Here is a 25496-nt window from a genome sequence, read left to right as displayed (position 1 = left end):
TATGTACAAAAAGTATTTCAGCAGATTGTGTGCGTTTTTGTGTGGCTTAATTTGTGTGAAAATACAAAAAAAATGCTCGAATAACTTTCAAAATATTGTTCCTAGGTTTGCCCCCCAAAAATGTATTTTCCTATGAATGAAGATGCACAAAAATGTGTCTTTTCACACGAATTAAGACACACAAAAATTCACAAAAACACAAAATATGCTTAAATACTTTTTGTACATATTTGCACGAGTTGAGTGTGAGATTGTGTTGCAACGTGTTGTAAAGTGCTTGAATTGGGCCAGAACACACTAGAACTGAGTATCGCACCTCAAATGTATTAACGTTACTGTTTTGAGTTTTGGCACCTCTTACAGAGTTTTGCTTTAAAATATTATGGCGTTCTGCCAGTGGCACATAATTATTAACAGTAGGGGCACCCAAAATTAGTACGGTCACCTATTTCAGTCCACTTCAAGCACTGGTGTTATAGATATATACAGCAGGTTGATGTTGGGTTTCAGTGAGAAGGTTCAAGTTAAGAAAGTTACTCAAGTCTTTGTCAATCCAAAGAGGAAGTGTCAACTGAAATATAATGATTTACAGTTGACATCAAAGTATGATTTAATTTGTAGGGTGACTGTACGGGGAATAATGTTTATAATAAGGGAAACAATCAATCTAACCTATTTATAGCATTTTTTACAGACGTTTGTCTCAATGTTCTTAACCGCAACCCGTCATCCGTTATCGTTATCTCCATAACCAAAAGAGCGAAACAAGGTGAACGCGGCCTTCAGAGAAGCAGATTATTATTACTGACCATGGCATTAGGACATGCCAAGATTACCACTAAATGTTTGCTCAATCTCCTGAAAAAGCAGTGTACTACGTAAACCTAGTGTTTGTTTTGTCACATACTCTCCACAGCGCGCTGGCCCCGCAAAAGTGCTTCTGGCCTTTCGCCCTTCAAACATGGACAGTTTTATCTGGAAAGGAGTTTGACACATGGACACGACACTATCTGTACTTTCGCAATGTCCGATTTCTGAGAGTTCATGTTGTCTGACCAGAAGAAACTGAGATTTAGTGATATATTATCTGTATCGCTGAATCATTACAGATTGCGGGTTAAACTTGTAACAGTAATTTCCAATTGCGCCGACATGCAGCGTTTACCGTGAATACAGTCTCCGCTAAAGCGGGAACATTACCTTGACATTTCAATCACGCTGTAAAGCTGAACTTCCGTAATACGGATTGAATAGAGCCCGTTGGGACTGTGTGTGTGTGTGTGAGAGAGAGGGGGGTCCATTTAGCCGTTGCCTGGGGTGTAATTAGGCTATTAGGACAAATTCATGTAGGTCCCTCCCCGTTTCGTCGTTTGCAACGTTTCTGCAACAGATCTGGTGATGTCTTCGCTTCTGTTATTTTATTAAAACACAGAAGGTGGTCTGATCTATTTGAGTTATGTAAATCAACAGCTGCTCATAAAGGCAGTCCAGACTCAGGCCGGCCGAGAGGTAGTCTGGAGAGCTTCTACCGGAACAGGGCCGACTTGTATAACGTTTTTTTTCTGCGTTTCAAATGAGTGTTAATTGATGTCTGAAAGGGAGCATCTTTATAACCTAGTCTACTGATACGGTGTGATTGGATTTACCGACACAGAGAGATGACTCGTATTAAAGACGCGTAAAGATGCCATCGTGGATCAGGCTGAGGGTTCTCCTGTCTGCGCTGACAGTCCACTGCTTTCTGGACGGGACCTGTCCACGGAGAGGTAGGTTTATTTTATTACTGGATTATATCAATCAAATATTTAATAGATTGTGTTTCATGCCTATAGGCTAATTTATTTATTTTCAGTTATGTTTAGGGTGTCCACCCAATCTGCCCTGAGCGGGGGAACACGCTATGGTGATGAGATGTCACTTTCCTTATGTTATAAAATACATTTTAAGAAGGGGCATTTTCATGGGAAAGTCCCCATGAAGTTATCAAATTAGATATTTGGAGCATATCAAATTGGGTGTCAAATGAAAGCTACGAGTTTATATTTTGGGGGAAATAAAGGCATGGATGCATTTTTCTTAAATGTTCCATCTTAAAATGTTGGCATAAGTAAAGGCTTACAATAACAGCACTTACAGTTGTCCAGGGAAGCTCTAGCAGGGCAGAAATTTGATGAACTAACTTGTTGGAAAGGGGGAATCCTATGACAGTGCCACGTTGAAAGTCACTGAGCTCTTCAGTAAGGCTATTCTACTGCCAATGTTTGTCTATGGAGATTGCATGGCGGTGTGCTCGATTTTATACACCTGTCAGAAACAGGTGTGGCGCCTAATCCACTAATTTGAAGGGGTGCCCACATACTTTTGTATATATAGTGTATCATTAGCATTATATCCAAAAAGTTGGATTTCGTAACCTAAATATAGAACTTTGTTGACAGAGCAGTGTTGCTTTCTCATATGGACTATTGAGGATTTGACATGTTGTGGTGGTCATCTGCAAAGATGTTTCTGCTAGTCTCAAAAAGCTAAAGTAAAATAACATGACATGTAAAAGGCTTTGAAAATAAAAAGCTTTTGGTAAGCTCAGTGCTCTGTTGACATTTTACAGAGATAGGATACTAGGGGGTAACTAGGCCCCCCTAAGAACAATGTCTAATTGCTGACACAAAAAAAGCTATGTTCTGAGAGAAAATAAATGGTATGTGGATGAAGGTCATGTTTAGGGGAATAAACTATAAATGGCTACAGTTTACACTTTGTTTGTTATTTAATTTAATGTTGTTTCTAGAAAAGGGGCGTTTCTTAAAAAGTACTAGACTACTGGCCCCCGGGGACGCCAGTTACCCCGGTAGAAGATTATGACATAGGGTTTCACACAAGTGTGTTAAAATCCATTTAATCAGTTTTATATAGAAGTTATTTGGTAAGTAATACTCAAAAGCTAAAAGCTAAGTTTAGTTGTCTTATGTTAATGATTTATATAAAATATGGGGGGGGGGGGGGGTGTGTTGCGCATATCACCATTAATATCCGCACTATGAGGAGATGTGATGTAAAGTTCTCTATTTAACTCACCTGCACATTCATTTTCTTTGTTCTTTCTGTGTGGTTCCTTATCCAGACCATCCATTATGTACAATTACACTAAATATGATTTAAATAATGCAAGATTTTAAATCCCAGCAGTCTTTACAATGACATTCAGGAGCAAACGGTTTTCAATAGTTGTTGTTAATTCATAAAACAAATATATTAATTGGAATATAATATTGGAATGGAATATAACTAATAACATTAAATTACATTGGAATATAACATTTAATAACTTAACTAATTAACTCATTGTAACATTGATGTGGCAACTCTATTATGCTCTGCTGTGCACAATTCTAATTTGTACATAGGTCACAAATAAAGCTATCCTCAGTCAAATTGGAGCACAACTCATGAGCCCACCTCCTGCACTGTCCCCACCTGTGAATGAAAACAGGGGGAGAGATGCCAATTGAAAAGCTTTCTCTTACAAACGTACGGTGCATTCGGAAGGTATTCAGACCCCTTCCCTTTTCCCATGTTTTGTTAAGTTACAGCCTTATTGTAAAATATATATATATTTTAAATGTCCTTATCAATCTATACACAACACTCCATAATGACAAATGGAAAACACGTTTTTAGACATTTTAGCAAATTGATTAAATATAAAAAACAGAAATGTCTTATTTACATATGTATTTATACTCTTTGTTATGAGACTCGGAATTGAGCTCAGGTGCATTCTGTTTCCATTGATCGTTCTTGAGATGTTTCTACAACTTCATTGGAGTCCACCTGTGGTAGATTCCATTGATTGGTTATGATTTGGAAAGGCACACACCTGTCTATATAAGGTCCCACAGCTGACAGTGCATGTCAGAGCAAAAACCAAGCCATGAGGTCGAAGGAATTGTTAGTAGAGCTCCGAGACAAGACTGTGTCGAGGGACAGATCTGGGGAAGGGTACAAAAACAATTCTGCAGCATTAATGGTCCCCAAGAACACAGTGGCCTTCATCATTCTTAAATGGAAGAAATTTGGAACCACCAAGACTCTTCCTAGAGCTGGCTGTTCAGCCAAACCTACCAATCGGGGGAGAAGTGCCTTCGTCCAGGAGGTGACCAAGAACCCGATGGTCACTCTGACAGAGCTCCAGAGTTCCTCTGTGGAGATGGGAGAACCTTCCAGAAGGACAACCATCTTTGCAGCACTCCAGCAATCATGTCTTTATGGTAGAGTGGTCCAAATGGAATCCACTTCTCAGTAAAAGGCACATGACAGCCCGCTTGGGGTTTGTCAAAAGGCACCTAAAGGACTCTCAGACCATGAGAAACAAGATTCTCTGGTCTGATGAAACCAAGATTGAACTCTTTGGCCTCAATGCCAAGCGTCACGTCTGGAGGAAACCTGGCACCATCCCTACAGTAAAGCATGGTGGTGGCAGCATCATGCTGTGGTGATGTTTTTCAGTGGCAGGGACTGAAAGATTAGTCAAGATCGAGGGAAAGATGAACGGAGCAAAGTACAGAGAGATCCTTGATGAAAACCTGCTCCAGAGCGCTCAGTATCTCCGACTGGGTGAAGGTTCATCTGGGTGAAGGTAACTAAACAGGACAACGACCCTAAGCACACAGCCAAGAGAACGCTGGAGGGGCTGGAGCCAATCGTGTTTACTCAGACCCAAGGGTAAACTAACAAGCCACAGATTTGTCAAAACCCTTAAATAATTCTGTTTCTACAGGGTTTCCTTCACATTATCAGCTGGTGTCACCAGTTTGGCTTTTGCCGGTCTTTATAGAGAATGTCTAGTGACAGCAGCTTTATGGAGGTTGGGTCCACAGACAGAGAGATTGTTATACTATTTGTTTATTTTTAGTAAAGAATGTTAATCAGTAAACATTTTAACAAATGTTTTGTAGCTCTGTGACAGAGCTTTAATAGTGGGAGAGAGGGATAGGGCACGAGAGAAAAACAGAATAACAGACAGGGTGAGAGAGAAAGAGTTTGTTAAAGAAGAGAAGATAAATACTGAGAGGAGATGGAAGAGAGATAGACTTCGAGAAAGGGAAAGAGAAAGAGAGAAAGAGGTGGGAAGAAGGGATGTGTTGAAAGAGGAAGTGAGAGAGGGGTTGGTGATTAGTTATGCAATGTGTTCTTTCAGTTTATCTGTACTGCCCAGTCAACCACAACCATACCCTTCTCTGTGTGTGTGTGTGTGTGTGTGTGTGTGTGTGTGTGTGTGTGTGTGTGTGTGTGTGTGTGTGTGTGTGTGTGTGTGTGTGTGTGTGTGTGTGTGTGTGTGTGTGTGTGTGTGTGTGTGTGTGTGTGTGTGTGTGTGTGTGTGTGTGTGTATAAGGGTGCATGCGTGCCTGCATGTGTTTCCATGTCTGTGTCTCTGTACAGTATTGACTCATTATGTCTTTCTCTCTCCCTCCAGACCCCCCTCCCAGGGTGCTGGTGTTGTCCCCAGGCAGCGTTTTGGTATTGGCCTGTAGTGGTCAGGTGGAGGTGAACGGGCTGGAGGTGATGGTTAACAGGGCCGAACACACCAGTGTCATTACCGGAGTACCACCCACCACTGTCAGCACCACAACAGACACCACATCTAATGGAACTACAGTCAGTGCTATAAAAGACGGCAGTGATAATGGAACTACAGTCAGTGTTATAAAAGACGGCAGTGATAATGGAACTACAGTCAGTGTTATAAAAGACGGCAGTGATATTGGAACTACAGTCAGTGTTATAAAAGACGGCAGTGATAATGGAACTACAGTCAGTGTTATAAAAGACGGCAGTGATAATGGAACTACAGTCAGTGTTATAAAAGACGGCAGTGATAATGGAACTACAGTCAGTGTTATAAAAGACGGCAGTGATAATGGAACTACAGTCAGTGTTATAAAAGACGGCAGTGATAATGGAACTACAGTCAGTGTTATAAAAGACGGCAGTGATAATGGAACTACAGTCAGTGTTATAAAAGACGGCAGTGATAATGGAATAGACACATTTTCTACTGGAAAGGACACTGTTGTCCTTACCGTAACAGACACTCCTGTCATAAGCTGGACAGATGATACCGGGACAGACAGTACGGAGAAAACCGTCATCAGGAACACTCGTGCAGGAGACCACACCCCTCTTACTGTGAGAGAAGTTAACAAAGGGAATGGAAAGAATGTGGAAGATGTAACAGAGGAGGAGCACAAAGGAGGAGGAGGAGAGCAGAGGGATACAGGGTGGAGTCTTTACACTGTCAATCAACCAGGACATACAGATACACAGAAACGATTTCCTCATACTGGGACATCGCTCCAACCAACCAGAGACAGCGGAGTGGGAGGGGCTGACACTGAGCTGCCCTCTGATCGGTGGACTGATGCGATGGACAGTGAGGATGACTATGAGGAAGAGGAGGAGGGGGGGAGGATGGTGAGGGGGCTGAGAGGGAGGTCTCAGTGGAGACTGAACGGGAGGCCGCTGATAGGAGGAGTAGTGGTGTTAGGGAGGAGAGGCGCCACTCTGACCCTGCCCTCCCTGGCGGTGGGTGACTCTGGGAACTACAGCTGCCACCGCGGGGGCAAACTGGTCTCTTCTCTGAGGGTGAGCGTGGCAGGTGAGTTATACTGATGGCATCTCTCTGTCTAACCTCATCACCTCTGGTCATTGAAGCTGACAACCATACTGTATGTGTTCTGTGAAGTGTGAATCAGCAGCAGACATTCATGGTCACATAAGAACAACGGACAAACATGATGGATTTTCCCCTGGAATGTCTTTCAGTTCCTCCAGAGAGGCCTAAGCTGTCCTGCTATAAGAGGTCACCCAGCAGTAAGATCCGCTGTGATTGGACAGCCAGTCAACCGGTGACTCCTGTCCCTCAGTGCTACCTCCTCCTACGGAAAGGGTGAGAGCACACATCTTCTTTCTCCTCTTCCTCATTCATTTGTCTTAAATTACTTACTTTATCATACAGATGATGCCGACGGAACAGTGTGGGTGGAATACTAACTAACTCTCTCAGTCTATCAGGGTCATTCTCTCGTGTCAACTGTTCCTACTCCGCCCTGCTGTCTCGGTGTTGGTGTGCTATAGGTCATCAAGAGAAGGAGAGTAGAGAGCCACACCTGGCCTACCTGTGTGTCACTAACACTGCTGGCAACACCACCAGCCCTCTCCTAGACTTCACACCTCTGGACATTAGTGAGTGTGTGTGTGATATGTGTGTGTGCGTAAGACATGTGCGTGTGTGATGTGTGTGCGTGCAGGCATGTGCGTGTGTGTCTGTATGTGTGCGTGTGATGTGTGTGCGTGCGTGCAGGCATGTGTGTGTGTGTGTGTGTGTGTGTGTGTGTGTGTGTGTGTGTGTGTGATGTGAGTATAGGTTTGTGTGCATGTTTAACAGACCACTCAATAAGACACCTTGCTAACATTCTCCTCCTCCTCTCCCTCTCTCACCTTCTCCCCCTCCCTCCCTCCCTCCCTGTGTGTAGTTAAGCCAGACCCCCCCAGCTCAGTAGTGGTGAGGGGTGTGGAGGGGCAGGAGAAGAGACTGAGGGTGAGCTGGGCTGTTCCTCACTCCTGGAAAGAGAGAGACCGCTACCACGAGCTGCTCTATGAGCTCAGATACCACACCATGCCACACGGAACACAGGTGTGTGGCTTCGCATGCGTGTGTTGGTGTAATGACCCGTGTTGTTCATCTAGCCTGCTCTGTTCTGGGTGTTGGTGTAATGACCCGTGTTGTTCATCTAGCCTGTTCTGTTCTGGGTGTTTGTGTAATGACCCGTGTTGTTCATCTAGCCTGCTCTGTTCTGGGTGTTGGTGTAATGACCCGTGTTGTTCATCTAGCCTGCTCTGTTCTGGGTGTTGGTGTAATGACCCGTGTTGTTCATCTAGCCTGCTCTGTTCTGGGTGTTTGTGTAATGACCCGTGTTGTTCATCTAGCCTGCTCTGTTCTGGGTGTTGGTGTAATGACCCGTGTTGTTCATCTAGCCTGCTCTGTTCTGGGTGTTGGTGTAATGACCCGTGTTGTTCATCTAGCCTGCTCTGTTCTGGGTGTTGGTGTAATGACCCGTGTTGTTCATCTAGCCTGCTCTGTTCTGGGTGTTGGTGTAATGACCTGTGTTATTCATCTAGCCTGCTCTGTTCTGGGTGTTGGTGTAATGACCCGTGTTGTTCATCTAGCCTGTTCTGTTCTGGGTGTTTGTGTAATGACCCGTGTTGTTCATCTAGCCTGCTCTGTTCTGGGTGTTGGTGTAATGACCCGTGTTGTTCATCTAGCCTGCTCTGTTCTGGGTGTTGGTGTAGTGACCCGTGTTGTTCATCTAGCCTGCTCTGTTCTGGGTGTTGGTGTAATGACCCGTGTTGTTCATCTAGCCTGCTCTGTTCTGGGTGTTGGTGTAATGACCCGTGTTGTTCATCTAGCCTGCTCTGTTCTGGGTGTTGGTGTAATGACCCGTGTTGTTCATCTAGCCTGCTCTGTTCTGGGTGTTGGTGTAATGACCCGTGTTGTTCATCTAGCCTGCTCTGTTCTGGGTGTTGGTGTAATGACCCGTGTTGTTCATCTAGCCTGCTCTGTTCTGGGTGTTGGTGTAATGACCCGTGTTGTTCATCTAGCCTGCTCTGTTCTGGGTGTTGGTGTAATGACCCGTGTTGTTCATCTAGCCTGTTCTGTTCTGGGTGTTTGTGTAATGACCCGTGTTGATCATTTAGCCTGCTCTGTTCTGGGTGTTGGTGTAATGACCCGTGTTGTTCATCTAGCCTGCTCTGTTCTGGGTGTTGGTATAATGACCCGTGTTGTTCATCTAGCCTGCTCTGTTCTGGGTGTTGGTGTAATGACCCGTGTTGTTCATCTAGCCTGCTCTGTTCTGTGTGTTGGTGTAATGACCCGTGTTGTTCATCTAGCCTGCTCTGTGTGTTGGTGTAATGACCCGTGTTGTTCATCTAGCCTGCTCTGTTCTGTGTGTTGGTGTATTGACCCATGTTGTTCATCTAGCCTGTTCTGTGTGTTGGTGTAATGACCCATGTTGTTCATCTAGCCTGCTCTGTTCTGGGTGTTGGTGTAATGACCCGTGTTGTTCATCTAGCCTGCTCTGTTCTGGGTGTTGGTGTAATGACCCATGTTGTTCATCTAGCCTGCTCTGTTCTGTGTGTTGGTGTAATGACCCATGTTGTTCATCTAGTCTGCTCTGTTCTGGGTGTTGGTGTAATGACCCGTGTTGTTCATCTAGCCTGCTCTGTTCTGTGTGTTGGTGTAATGACCCATGTTGTTCATCTAGTCTGCTCTGTTCTGTGTGTTGGTGTAATGACCCGTGTTGTTCATCTAGTCTGCTCTGTTCTGTGTGTTGGTGTAATGACCCGTGTTGTTCATCTAGCCTGCTCTGTGTGTTGGTGTAATGACCCGTGTTGTTCATCTAGTCTGCTCTGTTCTGTGTGTTGGTGTAATGACCCATGTTGTTCATCTAGTCTGCTCTGTTCTGGGTGTTGGTGTAATGACCCGTGTTGTTCATCTAGCCTGCTCTGTGTGTTGGTGTAATGACCCGTGTTGTTCATCTAGCCTGCTCTGTTCTGGGTGTTTGTGTAATGACCCGTGTTGTTCATCTAGCCTGCTCTGTTCTGGGTGTTGGTGTAATGACCCGTGTTGTTCATCTAGCCTGCTCTGTTCTGGGTGTTGGTGTAATGACCCGTGTTGTTCATCTAGCCTGCTCTGTTCTGGGTGTTGGTGTAATGACCCGTGTTGTTCATCTAGCCTGCTCTGTTCTGGGTGTTGGTGTAATGACCTGTGTTATTCATCTAGCCTGCTCTGTTCTGGGTGTTGGTGTAATGACCCGTGTTGTTCATCTAGCCTGTTCTGTTCTGGGTGTTTGTGTAATGACCCGTGTTGTTCATCTAGCCTGCTCTGTTCTGGGTGTTGGTGTAATGACCCGTGTTGTTCATCTAGCCTGCTCTGTTCTGGGTGTTGGTGTAGTGACCCGTGTTGTTCATCTAGCCTGCTCTGTTCTGGGTGTTGGTGTAATGACCCGTGTTGTTCATCTAGCCTGCTCTGTTCTGGGTGTTGGTGTAATGACCCGTGTTGTTCATCTAGCCTGCTCTGTTCTGGGTGTTGGTGTAATGACCCGTGTTGTTCATCTAGCCTGCTCTGTTCTGGGTGTTGGTGTAATGACCCGTGTTGTTCATCTAGCCTGCTCTGTTCTGGGTGTTGGTGTAATGACCCGTGTTGTTCATCTAGCCTGCTCTGTTCTGGGTGTTGGTGTAATGACCCGTGTTGTTCATCTAGCCTGCTCTGTTCTGGGTGTTGGTGTAATGACCCGTGTTGTTCATCTAGCCTGTTCTGTTCTGGGTGTTTGTGTAATGACCCGTGTTGATCATTTAGCCTGCTCTGTTCTGGGTGTTGGTGTAATGACCCGTGTTGTTCATCTAGCCTGCTCTGTTCTGGGTGTTGGTATAATGACCCGTGTTGTTCATCTAGCCTGCTCTGTTCTGGGTGTTGGTGTAATGACCCGTGTTGTTCATCTAGCCTGCTCTGTTCTGTGTGTTGGTGTAATGACCCGTGTTGTTCATCTAGCCTGCTCTGTGTGTTGGTGTAATGACCCGTGTTGTTCATCTAGCCTGCTCTGTTCTGTGTGTTGGTGTATTGACCCATGTTGTTCATCTAGCCTGTTCTGTGTGTTGGTGTAATGACCCATGTTGTTCATCTAGCCTGCTCTGTTCTGGGTGTTGGTGTAATGACCCGTGTTGTTCATCTAGCCTGCTCTGTTCTGGGTGTTGGTGTAATGACCCATGTTGTTCATCTAGCCTGCTCTGTTCTGTGTGTTGGTGTAATGACCCATGTTGTTCATCTAGTCTGCTCTGTTCTGGGTGTTGGTGTAATGACCCGTGTTGTTCATCTAGCCTGCTCTGTTCTGTGTGTTGGTGTAATGACCCATGTTGTTCATCTAGTCTGCTCTGTTCTGTGTGTTGGTGTAATGACCCGTGTTGTTCATCTAGTCTGCTCTGTTCTGTGTGTTGGTGTAATGACCCGTGTTGTTCATCTAGCCTGCTCTGTGTGTTGGTGTAATGACCCGTGTTGTTCATCTAGTCTGCTCTGTTCTGTGTGTTGGTGTAATGACCCATGTTGTTCATCTAGTCTGCTCTGTTCTGGGTGTTGGTGTAATGACCCGTGTTGTTCATCTAGCCTGCTCTGTGTGTTGGTGTAATGACCCATGTTGTTCATCTAGTCTGCTCTGTTCTGGGTGTTGGTGTAATGACCCGTGTTGTTCATCTAGCCTGCTCTGTTCTGGGTGTTGGTGTAATGACCCATGTTGTTCATCTAGTCTGCTCTGTTCTGGGTGTTGGTGTAATGACCCGTGTTGTTCATCTAGCCTGCTCTGTGTGTTGGTGTAATGACCCATGTTGTTCATCTAGCCTGCTCTGTTCTGGGTGTTGGTGTAATGACCCGTGTTGTTCATCTAGCCTGCTCTGTTCTGGGTGTTGGTGTAATGACCCATGTTGTTCATCTAGTCTGCTCTGTTCTGTGTGTTGGTGTAATGACCCGTGTTGTTCATCTAGCCTGCTATGTTCTGGGTGTTGGTGTAATGACCCATGTTGTTCATCTAGCCTGCTCTGTTCTGGGTGTTGGTGTAATGACCCGTGTTGTTCACCTAGCCTGCTCTGTTCTGGGTGTTGGTGTAATGACCCATGTTGTTCATCTAGTCTGCTCTGTTCTGGGTGTTGGTGTAATGACCCGTGTTGTTCATCTAGCCTGCTCTGTGTGTTGGTGTAATGACCCATGTTGTTCATCTAGCCTGCTCTGTTCTGGGTGTTGGTGTAATGACCCGTGTTGTTCATCTAGCCTGCTCTGTTCTGGGTGTTGGTGTAATGACCCGTGTTGTTCATCTAGTCTGCTCTGTTCTGGGTGTTGGTGTAATGACCCATGTTGTTCATCTAGCCTGCTCTGTTCTGGGTGTTGGTGTAATGACCCGTGTTGTTCATCTAGCCTGCTCTGTTCTGTGTGTTGGTGTAATGACCCATGTTGTTCATCTAGCCTGCTCTGTTCTGTGTGTTGGTGTAATGACCCATGTTGTTCATCTAGCCTGCTCTGTTCTGGGTCAAACAGTTTTTGGTTTTACTATCATTGTGATGACCAGAAGTCCTCACAAGGTTAGTAAAACAAGGACAATTCAAGTGGGGACATTTCACCAGTCTCCACAAGGAAAACGGCTATTTTAGGCTGAGGGGTTAGATTTATGGTTAGGGTTATAATTAGGGTTAGGGGGTTTGCGGTTAAGGTTAGGTTTAGGCGTTAGGGAAAATACGATTTTAAATGTGAATAAGGATAGTAAAACAAGTGTTGGTGTGTGTTGGTGTGCATGTAGATAAAAGGGACCACCACAGCCCGGTTCTACACTATAGCAGATGCGTTGTCAGGAGTACAGTACCTGATCCAACTCAGAGCTAAGGAAGAGTTTGATGGCCACTGGAGTGAATGGAGCACGGCTGTCTTCGCCAACACCTGGACAGGTAACACACACCAGATCTGTACGTGCATAATTCAACTCTTCCATACTATCATCCTGAACCAGGCTAACTAGAACCATCCAGCCCATAGACAAAGGTAGCCATGACAACCCTTCCCCTTCCTTCCTTTCTGCTCTAGTCTCTAGTCTTAACAGATACCTTCTACAGAGCTTTACAGAGTACCTGTCAACTCCCTACCCTTCAACGGATCCTGTTCATGTAGCCAGACACACACACACTCCTCTACACTAGTGGAAGTATTAGCCAGTTAGCTGTGTACGTGTGAACAGTTGTGTGGTTCATGGTGAAAGTCCTTTATTACAGCCCCTGTGCCAACTGCGTTCAGCGATCTTTCTCCTGTTATGGTAAGAAACACACACACACACGCACGCACGCACGCACGCACGCACACACACACACACACACAGTTGTCCTAGTTGTCTTTCTTTCTCACATTGTCTCATTCTGTCTCTCCAGCAGGACTACACAGACTACACAGATTCTGGCTCTGGTATGACAGAAGAGACATCAGGTTCGTGGGACAGAGAGCTACTGTATGTCGATTGGTTGAAGCTACAGTGTGTTTGTGTTAGAGAGAGTTAAGTGGGATATTTCAATGTCAGAAATCCCCCTACCTTACAGAAGGCCATAACAGGAAGCTAATGTCATAACCTCATCAACTGAACGTGCTTCAGGAAACACAGAACCTGGGCCAACTCATCTCACCCCATTCTTTAAGTTTCACACAAATACTGTACACACACACGTCGGTATAATAGTGTAACAGTTTATTAATATCATGACCTTTCACCAGCACTCTCTCTCTCTCTCTCTCTCCCCCTCCCTCCCCTCTCTCTCTCCCCCCGCTCTTCCTCCCCTCCCCTCCCCCTCTCCTTTCTCTCTCTCTCCCACTCTCCCCCCCTCTCCCCTCCCCGCTCTTCCTCCCCCTCTCCCACCCCTCTCTCTCTCTCTCTCCCTCCCCTCCCTCTCTCTCACTCTCCCTCCCCTCTCTCTCACTCCCCCCGCTCTTCCTCCCCTCCCCCTCTCCTTTCTCCTCTCTCCCTCCCTCCCCCCCTCTCTCTCCCTCCCTCCTCCCCCCCTCTCTCTCACCCTCTCTCTCCCTCCCCTCCCTCTGTTTTCCCCTCTCTGCCTCCCAACCCCTCTGTTTATCCCCTCTCCCTCTCTCTCTCCCTCCCTCCCCCTCTCCCTCCCAGTCTCTGAGTCTCGGGGTGATGTGGAGGTGTGGCCTCATGTCCTGTGGGTGGTTGCTTCCTGTGTGCTGCTGTCAATCACTCTGTTGTCCGCCTACCTCTACAGGTAAACCACTCCCCTCTGTTCTTCACCTCCACTCTGATCCTCACTAAGATAACAACTGCATTCAGTCTGAACAATCTATGTTAAACCCTGTCCTGTACATATCTATGGTTATCATGATTAACCATCAGTTCATTAACTAGCTGTTCATTTTGTCATCTACAGAAACAACAAGCACAACACCATGTATCTAAATACCTTCCCCTCTGTCTTGCTCCCTTTCTCTGCTCACACTGCCTTTCCTCCCTCCTTTCTCCTTCTCTTTCCTACACCCTCTCTCTCTCTCTCAGGCACAGGGAGAGGTTCATGTCTAAACTGTGGAGGTTGAGTCCCGTCTCCTCCTCTCCTGCTTGCCCCTCCCCCCCAGTCACAGCCGTGCCTACCCAGGAAGGACATGCCCTCGTGAACTTTGACCACCCAATCTACGGGGAACCTGTCCCACAGGAAGAAGAGAGGAAGGAGGAGGATGAAGAGGAGGAAGAAGAGGAGAAGGGGGAAGTTATTCGCTTTAACAACACAAGCTATTTTCTGGTCCAGAGCAAATGATATGCCTGCTCTTAAAACAAACCCCTTACCCTCTATCCCAGGCCCTTACTGCTTGCCCCCTGTTCCCCTAGTCCAGGCTGGAGAAGCCCTGTTATTTTACTCTTATTTCACTGTTTGGATGTGTGCAGTATTTTGTTCTCATTGGGGAAAATGAGCCAGTAGAGTAATGATGTAAATATTAATTTGTGTGTCTATAAAAAAAGTATTGGGTTTTTGTAAATCATTTTGTCAGAATGAAATAAATAGTTTTGAATACAAACTTGTGTAAAGACAGTTTATTTAGAAAATGCTATTCTGAGTGTAGAATCACATTTGTAGGGAAGGAAATGTATTTGTGACCAGCAGGTGATGGTAGTCGTCTATAAATGTTTTGTACACAACTAGGATATTTTTGTTTGGGTATACATATGTATGCCATTTTTACTGGGATCTGTCACTGAGAATGTACACTGAGTGTACAAAACATCCAATTCAATCAGTGTAGATGAAGGGGGGGACACAGGTTAAAGAAGGATTCTTACGCCTTGAGAAAATTGAGTCATGGATTGTGTACCAGGACCCCTGGGGGTAATAACCTATCCACGGGGGGTTCTTAAGAAGATTCATGAACATGCCTACTGCCTAAATGCACACGACGGGGTACTTCAGGGGTACTCCGGGCAGAGCTACATGTCGCTGGTGGTAGTGTAACCAAGGTACTCCAGGCAGAGCAACATGTAGTTGGTGGTAGTGTAACCAAGGTACTCCAGGCAGAGCTACATGTAGTTGGTGGTAGTGTAACCAAGGTACTCCAGGCAGAGCTACATGTAGTTGGTGGTAGTGTAACCAAGGTACTCCGGGCAGAGCTACATGTCGCTGGTGGTAGTGTAACCAAGGTACTCCAGGCAGAGCTACATGTAGTTGGTGGTAGTGTAACCAAGGAACTCCGGGCAGAGCTACATGTAGTTGGTGGTAGTGTAACCAAGGAACTCCGGGCAGAGCTACATGTAGTTGGTGGTAATGTAACCAAGGTACTCCAGGCAGAGCAACATGTAGTTGGTGGTAATGTAACCAATGAACTCCACGCAGAGCAACATGTAGTTGGTGATAGTGTAACCAAGGTACTCCGGGCAGAGCTACATGTAGTTGGTGATAGTGTAACCAAGGTACTCCGGGCAGAGCAACATGTAGTTGGTGATAGTGTAACCAAGGTACTCCGGCCAGAGCAACATGTAGTTGGTGATAGTGTAACCAAGGTACTCCGGGCAGAGCAACATGTAGTTGGTGATAGTGTAACCAAGGTACTCTGGGCAGAGCAACATGTAGTTGGTGATAGTGTAACCAAGGTACTCCGGGCAGAGCAACATGTAGTTGGTGATAGTGTAACCAAGGTACTCCGGGCAGAGCTACATGTAGTTGGTGGTAGTGTAACCAAGGTACTCCAGGCAGAGCAACATGTAGTTGGTGGTAGTGTAACCAAGGTACTCCAGGCAGAGCAACATGTAGTTGGTGATAGTGTAACCAAGGTACTCCGGGCAGAGCTACATGTAGTTGGTGGTAGTGTAACCAAGGAACTCCGGGCAGAGCAACATGTAGTTGGTAGTAGTGTAACCAAGGTACTCCGTGCAGAGCTACATGTAGTTGGTGGTAGTGTAACCAAGGTAGTCCGGGCAGAGCTACATGTAGTTGGTGATAGTGTAACCAAGGTACTCCGGGCAGAGCAACATGTAGTTGGTGGTAGTGTAACCAAGGTAGTCCGGGCAGAGCAACATGTAGTTGGTGGTAGTGTAACCAAGGTAGTCCGGGCAGAGCAACATGTAGTTGGTGGTAGTGTAACCAAGGTACTCCAGGCAGAGCAACATGTAGTTGGTGGTATTGTAAACAAGGTACTCCAGGCAGAGCAACATGTAGTTGGTGATAGTGTAACCAAGGTACTCCAGGCAGAGCAACATGTAGTTGGTGGTATTGTAAACAAGGTACTCTGGGCAGAGCAACATGTAGTTGGTGGTAGTGTAACCAAGGTAGTCCGGGCAGAGCAACATGTAGTTGGTGGTAGTGTAACCAAGGTAGTCCGGGCAGAGCAACATGTAGTTGGTGGTAGTGTAACCAAGGTACTCCGGGCAGAGCAACATGTAGTTGGTGGTAGTGTAACCAAGGTAGTCCGGGCAGAGCAACATGTAGTTGGTGGTAGTGTAACCAAGGTACTCCGGGCAGAGCAACATGTAGTTGGTGGTAGTGCAACCAAGGTAGTCTGGGCAGAGCAACATGTAGTTGGTGGTAGTGTAACCAAGGTAGTCCGGGCAGAGCAACATGTAGTTGGTGGTAGTGTAACCAAGGTACTCCGGGCAGAGCAACATGTAGTTGGTGGTAGTGTAACCAAGGTAGTCCGGGCAGAGCAACATGTAGTTGGTGGTAGTGTAACCAAAGTACTCCGGGCAGAGCAACATGTAGTTGGTGGTAGTGTAACCAAGGTAGTCCGGGCAGAGCAACATGTAGTTGGTGGTAGTGTAACCAAGGTAGTCCGGGCAGAGCAACATGTTGCTGGTGGTAGTGCAACCAAGGTAGTCTGGGCAGAGCAACATGTAGTTGGTGGTAGTGTAACCAAGGTAGTCCGGGCAGAGCAACATGTAGTTGGTGGTAGTGTAACCAAGGTAGTCCGGGCAGAGCAACATGTTGCTGGTGGTAGTGCAACCAAGGTAGTCTGGGCAGAGCAACATGTAGTTGGTGGTAGTGTAACCAAGGTAGTCCGGGCAGAGCAACATGTTGCTGGTGGTAGTGCAACCAAGGTAGTCTGGGCAGAGCAACATGTAGTTGGTGGTAGTGTAACCAAAGTACTCCGGGCAGAGCAACATGTAGTTGGTGGTAGTGTAACCAAGGTAGTCCGGGCAGAGCAACATGTAGTTGGTGGTAGTGTAACCAAGGTAGTCCGGGCAGAGCAACATGTAGTTGGTGGTAGTGTAACCAAGGTAGTCCGGGCAGAGCAACATGTTGCTGGTGGTAGTGTAACCAAGGTAGTCCGGGCAGAGCAACATGTTGCTGGTGGTAGTGTAACCAAGGTAGTCTGGGCAGAGCAACATGTAGTTGGTGGTAGTGCAACCAAGGTAGTCTGGGCAGAGCAACATGTAGTTGGTGGTAGTGCAACCAAGGTAGTCTGGGCAGAGCAACATGTAGTTGGTAGTAGTGTAACCAAGGTAGTCCGGGCAGAGCAACATGTTGCTGGTGGTAGTGTAACCAAGGTAGTCCGGGCAGAGCAACATGTTGCTGGTGGTAGTGCAACCAAGGTAGTCTGGGCAGAGCAACATGTAGTTGGTAGTAGTGTAACCAAGGTAGTCCGGGCAGAGCAACATGTTGCTGGTGGTAGTGCAACCAAGGTAGTCTGGGCAGAGCAACATGTAGTTGGTGGTAGTGCAACCAAGGTAGTCCGGGCAGAGCAACATGTAATTGGTGGTAGTGTAACCAAGGTACTCTGGGCAGAGCTACATGTTGCTGGTGGTAGTGCAACCAAGGTAGTCTGGGCAGAGCAACATGTAGTTGGTGGTAGTGCAACCAAGGTAGTCTGGGCAGAGCAACATGTAGTTGGTAGTAGTGTAACCAAGGTAGTCCGGGCAGAGCAACATGTTGCTGGTGGTAGTGTAACCAAGGTAGTCCGGGCAGAGCAACATGTTGCTGGTGGTAGTGCAACCAAGGTAGTCTGGGCAGAGCAACATGTAGTTGGTGGTAGTGCAACCAAGGTAGTCCGGGCAGAGCAACATGTAATTGGTGGTAGTGTAACCAAGGTACTCTGGGCAGAGCTACATGTTGCTGGTGGTAGTGCAACCAAGGTAGTCTGGGCAGAGCTACATGTAGTTGGTGGTAGTGTAACCAAGGTACTCCGGGCAGAGCAACATGTTGCTGGTGGTAGATTAATCAAAAAAGTTTGAGAACTACAGCACTAAAACATCTCACCTTTCCACTAGGTGGCGGTAAAGATTCATCTGTAGTACGTTAGTGGCACAGGTCATTTAGGTTCCTGGGGCTTCAATAATCTCCTGGTTAGCTCCTTATATGTAGTCCGTTATTAATGATATTACTCTATGTATTTCAGACTAAGATAGTTTTGGTTTCATGTATCAGCGGGTATATATACACTGAGAGTACAACACGTTAGGAACACCTGCTCTTTCCATGACATACACTTACCAGCTGAATCCAGCTGAAAGCTAGGATCCTGTATTGATGTCACTTGTTAAATCCACCAAGCCTTGAGACAATTGAGACATGGCTTGTGTAGGCTAATTTTTGACATGGATTGTGTAGGCTATTTGAGACATGGCTTGTGTAGGCTATTTGAGACATGGCTTGTGTAGGCTAATTGAGACGTGGATTGTGTAGGCTAATTGAGACGTGGATTGTGTAGGCTAATTGAGACATGGCTTGTGTGGGCTAATTGAGACATGGCTTGTGTAGGCTAAGTGAGACATGGATTGTGTAGGCTAATTGAGACGTGGATTGTGTAGGCTAATTGAGACGTGGATTGTGTAGGCTAATTGAGACATGGCTTGTGTAGGCTAATTGAGACATGGATTGTGTAGGCTAATAGAGACATGGCTTGTGTAGGCTAATTGAGACATGGCTTGCGTACATTAGTCCCAGAGAAAGACATACACCTTATTTCCAGCATGGGTTGCACTGATCCTCATAGACGTAGAGTAGTCCAAACTGTGTATGATTCACATGGTGGCACTGATCCTCATAGACGTAGAGTAGTCCAAACTGTGTATGATTCACATGGTGGCACTGATCCTCATAGACGTAGAGTAGTCCAAACTGTGTATGATTCACATGGTGGCCTCCCGAGTGGCGCAGTGGTCTAAGGCACTGCATCAAATCAAATGTTATTTGTCACAAACACATGTTTAGCAGATGTCATTGTGGGTGTAGCAAAATGCTTGTGTTCCTAGTTCCAACAGTGCTGTAATATCTAACAATTCACAACACACACAAGCTAAAAGTAAAATAATGGAGTTAAAGAATATATAAATATTAGGATGAGCGATGTCAGAGTGGCACAGACTAAAATACAGTAGAAAAGAATATAGTATATAAATATGAGATGAGTAAAGCAAAAATCTGTAAACATTATTAGAGTGACTAGTGCTACAGGCATCACTACAGATCCGGGTTCGACCAGGAGACCCATGAAGCAGCGCACAACTGGCCTAGCATCGTCCAGGTTAGAGGAGGGTTCTGTCCTTGTCCCATCTCGCTCTAGCGACTCCTGTGGGGGAACGGGTTCATGAACGCTGACACGGTTACCAGTTGTACGGTGTTTCCTACGACACATTGGTGCGGCTGGCTTCCGGGTTAAGTGAGCAGTGCGGCTTGGCAGGGTTGTGTTTCAGAGGTCCAAGAGACTCTCGACCTTCGCCTCTCTCGGGTCCGTACGGGAGTTGCAGCGTTATTATGGTTAGTATGAAGTCAATGTCAGTATCACAGTCAAGGTTATTATGGGCTCAATGTCAGTATCACAGTCAAGGTTATTATGACAGTCAATGTCAGCATGACAGTCAAGGTTATTATGGGCTCAATGTCAGTATCACAGTCAAGGTTATTATGACAGTCAATGTCAGCATGACAGTCAAGGTTATTATGGAGTCAATGTCAGCATGACAGTCAAGGTTATTATGGGCTCAATGTCAGCATGACAGTCAAGGTTATTATGGAGTCAATGTCAGCATGACAGTCAAGGTTATTATGGAGTCAATGTCAGCATGACAGTCAAGGTTATTATGGAGTCAATGTCAGCATGACAGTCAATGTTATTATGGAGTCAATGTCAGCATGACAGTCAATGTCAGCATGACAGTCAAGGTTATTATGACAGTCAATGTCAGCATGACAGTCAAGGTTATTATGGAGTCAATGTCAGTATCACAGTCAAGGTTATTATGGGGTCAATGTCAGCATGACAGTCAATGTTATTATGGAGTCAATGTCAGCATGACAGTCAAGGTTATTATGGAGTCAATGTCAGCATGACAGTCAAGGTTATTATGGAGTCAATGTCAGCATGACAGTCAAGGTTATTATGGAGTCAATGTCAGCATGACAGTCAATGTTATTATGGAGTCAATGTCAGCATGACAGTCAATGTCAGCATGACAGTCAAGGTTATTATAACAGTCAATGTCAGCATGACAGTCAAGGTTATTATGGAGTCAATGTCAGTATCACAGTCAAGGTTATTATGGGGTCAATGTCAGCATGACAGTCAATGTTATTATGGAGTCAATGTCAGCATGACAGTCAATGTCAGCATGACAGTCAAGGTTATTATCACAGTCAATGTCAGCATGACAGTCAAGGTTATTATGGAGTCAATGTCAGCATGACAGTCAATGTCAGTATTACAGTCAAGGTTATTATGACACTCAAGGTTATTATGGGCTCTATGTCAGTATGACAGTCAAGGTTATTATGGGGTCAATGTCAGCATGACAGTCAAGGTTATTATGGAGTCAATGTCAGTATGACAGTCAATGTTATTATGGAGTCAATGTCAGTATGACAGTCAAGGTTATTATGGAGTCAATGTCAGCATGACAGTCAATGTCAGCATGACAGTCAAGGTTATTATGGAGTCAATGTCAGCATGACAGTCAAGGTTATTATGGAGTCAATGTCAGCATGACAGTCAAGGTTATTATGGAGTCACTGTCACCTTTACAGTCAATGTCAGCATGACAGTCAATGTCGGTATGACAGTCAATGTTATTATGACACTCAAGGTTATTATGGCCTCAATGTCAGCATGACAGTCAAGGTTATTATGGAGTCAATGTCAGCATGACAGTCAATGTCAGCATGACAGTCAATGTCAGTATGACAGTCAATGTCAGTATGACAGTCAATGTTATTATGACACTCAAGGTTATTATGGGCTCAATGTCAGTATTGCAGTCAAGGTTATTATGGGCTCAATGTCAGCATGACAGTCAAGGTTATTGTAGAAAAGGACCATGGAGTTGGTGGAATAATCCTTTAATTCATGGCCACTTACTCAGCTGGGCCAGAGCGCTTTAATTAGGTCAGGTGGCAATGACCGACAGATCTCATCCACATAAAAGGAGGAAAACGGCGTCGCCTGATCTCACTGCTTTCTCTTCCTTAACTCCGTCTGCTCGAAGTTCTGTGCGTCCATGAATCCACGTAAGTCCACCGACTCTGTTACCTTTCATCTGAACTATCTGTTGCGAGTGGGAGAGTGGGCCATCAGTTATTGTTTATAGATATTATCGCGGAGCGCGGCTTGGAGCGCACGCTTCAAACATATTGTGTAATGTGAATTGTAAATGATCGCGGCCATACGGATCCTCATAGGTCAATTATGCAATCGATATGGTTAAAATGTAATTAAATTAATTCCATGTACACATGAAGACCAATTGAAAGGGTGAAATGAGAAACGTCATTGTTTGCTAACTGATCGACTTTGATATCAAACTAAAGGAGATTATAGATTGAATGACCATTCACTGTTTGTATTTATTTCATGATTTTTGAGAAATAGTTAAGAGCCTAAATGACTCACAGGTGATTACTATTGACTTCTTAATGAACTGGATTGTTGAATTCCCTAATTATGTTAATAATGAATGATTCTTATGATTTGATCTTTGTGATTATGAATTTGATTGGATACGTGTTATTTTGTTTCCTTTGTTATGCAGCACAGACTACTCAGTAAATATACTACTTTATGGTTAAAGGAATTCCTGCCTCAGTCTCATCCATTCTTCTGACACGTGACCACCTGTTCACCTTCACTGTCAGTCATCCTACCTGTCCAGCTACCCACACAGATTCCACTAATCTTTCAATGTCCTTCAAGCCGGATGATGACTGAACCAAAGACGGGTGAAATGGAGGAGGATAGGGAAGAATTGTCTCCACTGGAAGGAAGAGAGGAGGAGAGGGCAGCTGAGGGAAAGGTCTTGGAACAAAGGAAATATCCAGGAGCTAAGCCTAAAGCAACAAAGGCTTCATCCTCAACCACCAGCAGCACTAGAAGAACCAGGCAAGCGCCTGGTTATCTTAAGGATTATCTGGTCGAGATTTCGACATCAAAGGGCAAGCCCACTAGAGCTCAAGGTGGTGATGGATCAACTGTACGTTTCAGCCATCAACCATCTCCTCTGAGCCAAGCACCGGAAACTGCGTTGGAGCAGGAAAGTGGTCTACAGGAAGAACCCATGGAGGTGACTCCCACAGCACAGGTCAACCAGCTTCCTGAGGCAGGCTCCGCTCACTCCTTAACTAAAGGGAAATCGTCGAGGCACTCTAGACGGAGTGGGAGTTCGACCAGTGGATACCCCTTTGGAAGTGGCCATGGCAGCCGCCATTCACTATTGATGCAGTAACGGCCCCCCTATCTACTTTTGTTGACTTTTTTTATTAGACCACTCGCAGAACAGCTCCCCTCCTTTGTAAAGCACACCAGCAGTATGATCTCTATCATAGAATCTCTTGATCCTCTCCCTGAGAATACCTTGTTAGTTACTTTTGATGGTGAGTCGTTATACACAAATATTCCACACGAGGGCGGTATTGAAGCTATGGAACATGTTCTTCCTCAACGTGACCATAATGAACTACCTTCCAGTGCATGCATTATAACATTGGCTGAAATAGTACTCGCACATAACTATTTCATGTTTCTAAATTATTTATTTATTCAGACGAAGGGTACTGCTATGGGGTCCCCCATGGCTCCTAACGATGCTAATTTGAATGTGGGTTACATGGAGAAACAGTATATTTTCAATCCTCTCAAATGTTTTCTTGCCTAACATCATTATTTGGAAACGGTATATTGATGATATTTTTGTTCTATGGAGGGGTGATGCAAAACAGCTCCAGGCATTCCATGCTTTTCTTATCTCCTGTTCTGAGCATCTGAGATTTACTATGCAATCTGATACAAGTCAAATCAGTTTTCTTGATCTTTTGATCTTGTGTGAAAATAATGTTCTATACACTGATCTTTACAGGAAACCTACTGATCGTAATAGTTTGTTGAGGGCTGACAGTTGTCACCCACTTCCCTTGAAAAATAGTTTGCCCTACAGCCAATTCTGTCGAATCAAAAGAATTTGCAAAAAACAATCAGATTTCGACAGAAATATGGCTGAGACGCAAAGAAAGTTCAAGGAGAGGGGGTACAAATGTGATCAGATTAATATTGCCATTGAGAAAAATCAAAACAAAACGTTTTTCAAGGGCAGTCTCGCAAAAAGACGCATTCTTGCATTCTAACTACCCGCTATTCAAAGCGCTCTGAACAAATTAAAGGAATCGTTCAAACATTGGCATATTCTAAAATCCGATGATAGTCTCGGTAATGTGTTTTTCGGACCTTCCCTTGGTCGTATTCTCGCGGGGCAGAAATCTCAGAGACCAATTGGTACACTCTGATTTACCACCCCAAGATATTCCTGAACAACGGCTATTTGCGCCCCTACTGGATGGAAATTACAAGTGTAATGGCTGTGCTCAAAGCGTATAAACGTATAAATGCAGATCCTTCAAACACCCACAAACAGGGAAATCGATCCCAATCAAAGGTGTTATTAAGTGTGTAACAGTATAACTTTACGTCCGTCCCCTCGCCCATACCCGGGCTCGAACCAGGGACCCTCTGCACACATCAACAACAGTCATCCACGAAGCATCGTACCCATCGCTCCACAAAAGCCGCGGCTCTTGCAGAGCAAGGGGAACCACTACTTCAAGGTCTCAAAGCAAGTAACGTAACTGATTGAAACGCTATTAGTGCGCACCACCACTAACTAGCTAGCCATTTTACATCTGTTACACTCACCCCACTTTCGACCTCCTCCTTTTTCCACAGCAACCAGTGATCCGGGTCAACAGCATCAATTTAACAGTTTAACTTTATTCCGTCCCCTCGCCCCGACCCGGGCGCAAACCAGGGACCTTCTGCACACATCAACAACGGTTGCCCACGAAGCATCATTACCCGTCGCTCCACAAAGGCTGCGGCTCTTGCAGAGCAAGGGGAACCACTACTTCAAGGTCTCAAAGCGAGTAACGTAACCGATTGAAACGCTATTAGTGCGCATCACAGCTAACTAGCTAGCCATTTCACATCCGTTACACGTGCTCCACTAAGGCAGTTATTTATCTTATAACTTGTCCTTGTGGTAAAAATGATGTGGGTAAAACAAAGCGCGAATTAAAAGTACGTATCTCAGAGCATCGTAGCACCATTAGGTGCAAAAACTTGACCTACCCAGTTGCGGCTCACATTTTGGAGGCAGGCCACTCGATTTCGTCTCTGCTTTATATTGGCATCGAACATGTCACCCTCCCTAGGAGAGGGGGTGACCTTGATAATTTATTGTTAAAACGAGAGGCTGCCTGGATCTTTAACTTAAAGACCCTTGCTCCCTTCGGTCTCAACGTAGACTTTGATCTGAAGCCATTCTTGTGATGATTGGGACTTTGCCATTGTAATTGTTTGTAAGCTTGTGTAGTCTGAAATGAATCTATGATCGTATGCTATCCATTTGTTTTTTGTATGCCATTTTAATATTTGAGAATTAACCAATGATAGTCAAGGTTATTATGGGGTCAATGTCAGCATGACAGTCAATGTTATTATGGAGTCAGTTGTAAATGAGAACTTGTTCTCAACTGGCCTACCTGGCTATATAAAGGTGAAATAAAAATCTAAAAATAATCATGTCAGTATGAAAGTCAATGTTAGGTATTTGGAATATGACCTCATGGCTGTCTTTACATTAACAAAATATGTGAAGTAAAATGGGCCTCTGTTTGTCATGAGCAACTATTTCTGTTAAGTGTTTAATTTTCGTTTTGGCTATTAAACACAACAAAAATGTCTATTAGATGAATTCTTGCAGGAGCATGTGGTGTCAGAGAGCAGAGGAATGGCCTGGTCCTCTGGCAGCTAGCACCACCAGGGGAAGCCCCAGAGACAGAGTACAGAGTACACAGCTGCTTGTTTTTATTCCTGCTCTCCCTCCACCTGCTCTGCCTGTTGTTATGGAAACGGCCTGTATGTGAGTGAAGGGGAATTTTCTGTCTGTTTCCCTGAG

At 45.2% G+C, this 25496-nt stretch overlaps 1 protein-coding gene and 1 long non-coding RNA gene across 7 annotated transcripts; both read left to right on the top strand.

The window, feature by feature from the left end:
* The first annotated feature begins 1128 nt into the window (after positions 1 to 1128).
* On the top strand, positions 1129 to 14656 carry LOC129857081 (uncharacterized). Of its 6 annotated transcripts, none has more exons than XM_055924998.1 (10): positions 1385 to 1766; positions 5474 to 6655; positions 6823 to 6946; positions 7064 to 7242; positions 7533 to 7693; positions 12396 to 12540; positions 12862 to 12902; positions 13018 to 13069; positions 13752 to 13854; positions 14142 to 14656. In XM_055924998.1, exons 1-10 carry the CDS (start codon positions 1685 to 1687, stop codon positions 14395 to 14397), a joined length of 2325 nt encoding a protein of 774 aa, XP_055780973.1. In that variant the 5' UTR covers positions 1385 to 1684; the 3' UTR covers positions 14398 to 14656. The 6 variants fall into 6 exon arrangements, with proteins under 6 accessions (XP_055780978.1, XP_055780976.1, XP_055780975.1 ...); XM_055924997.1 differs by having other exon boundaries at positions 1388 to 1766; positions 13015 to 13069; XM_055924999.1 differs by lacking the exon at positions 1385 to 1766 and adding an exon at positions 3291 to 4636 and having other exon boundaries at positions 13015 to 13069.
* A 6722-nt stretch (positions 14657 to 21378) lies between these two features.
* On the top strand, positions 21379 to 25281 carry LOC129857078 (uncharacterized). Its single transcript, XR_008759871.1, has 2 exons — positions 21379 to 21564; positions 22086 to 25281. It is a non-coding gene; the product is annotated as an uncharacterized LOC129857078 (long non-coding RNA).
* The last annotated feature ends 215 nt before the right edge of the window (positions 25282 to 25496 follow it).

The sequence above is a fragment of the Salvelinus fontinalis genome, chromosome 6 (assembly GCF_029448725.1).
Source record: "Salvelinus fontinalis isolate EN_2023a chromosome 6, ASM2944872v1, whole genome shotgun sequence".
In the NCBI taxonomy this organism is placed as follows: domain Eukaryota; kingdom Metazoa; phylum Chordata; class Actinopteri; order Salmoniformes; family Salmonidae; genus Salvelinus; species Salvelinus fontinalis.
The sequence above is the reverse complement of the archived record's forward strand: the minus strand, read 5'-3'. Positions and strand labels throughout refer to the sequence as shown.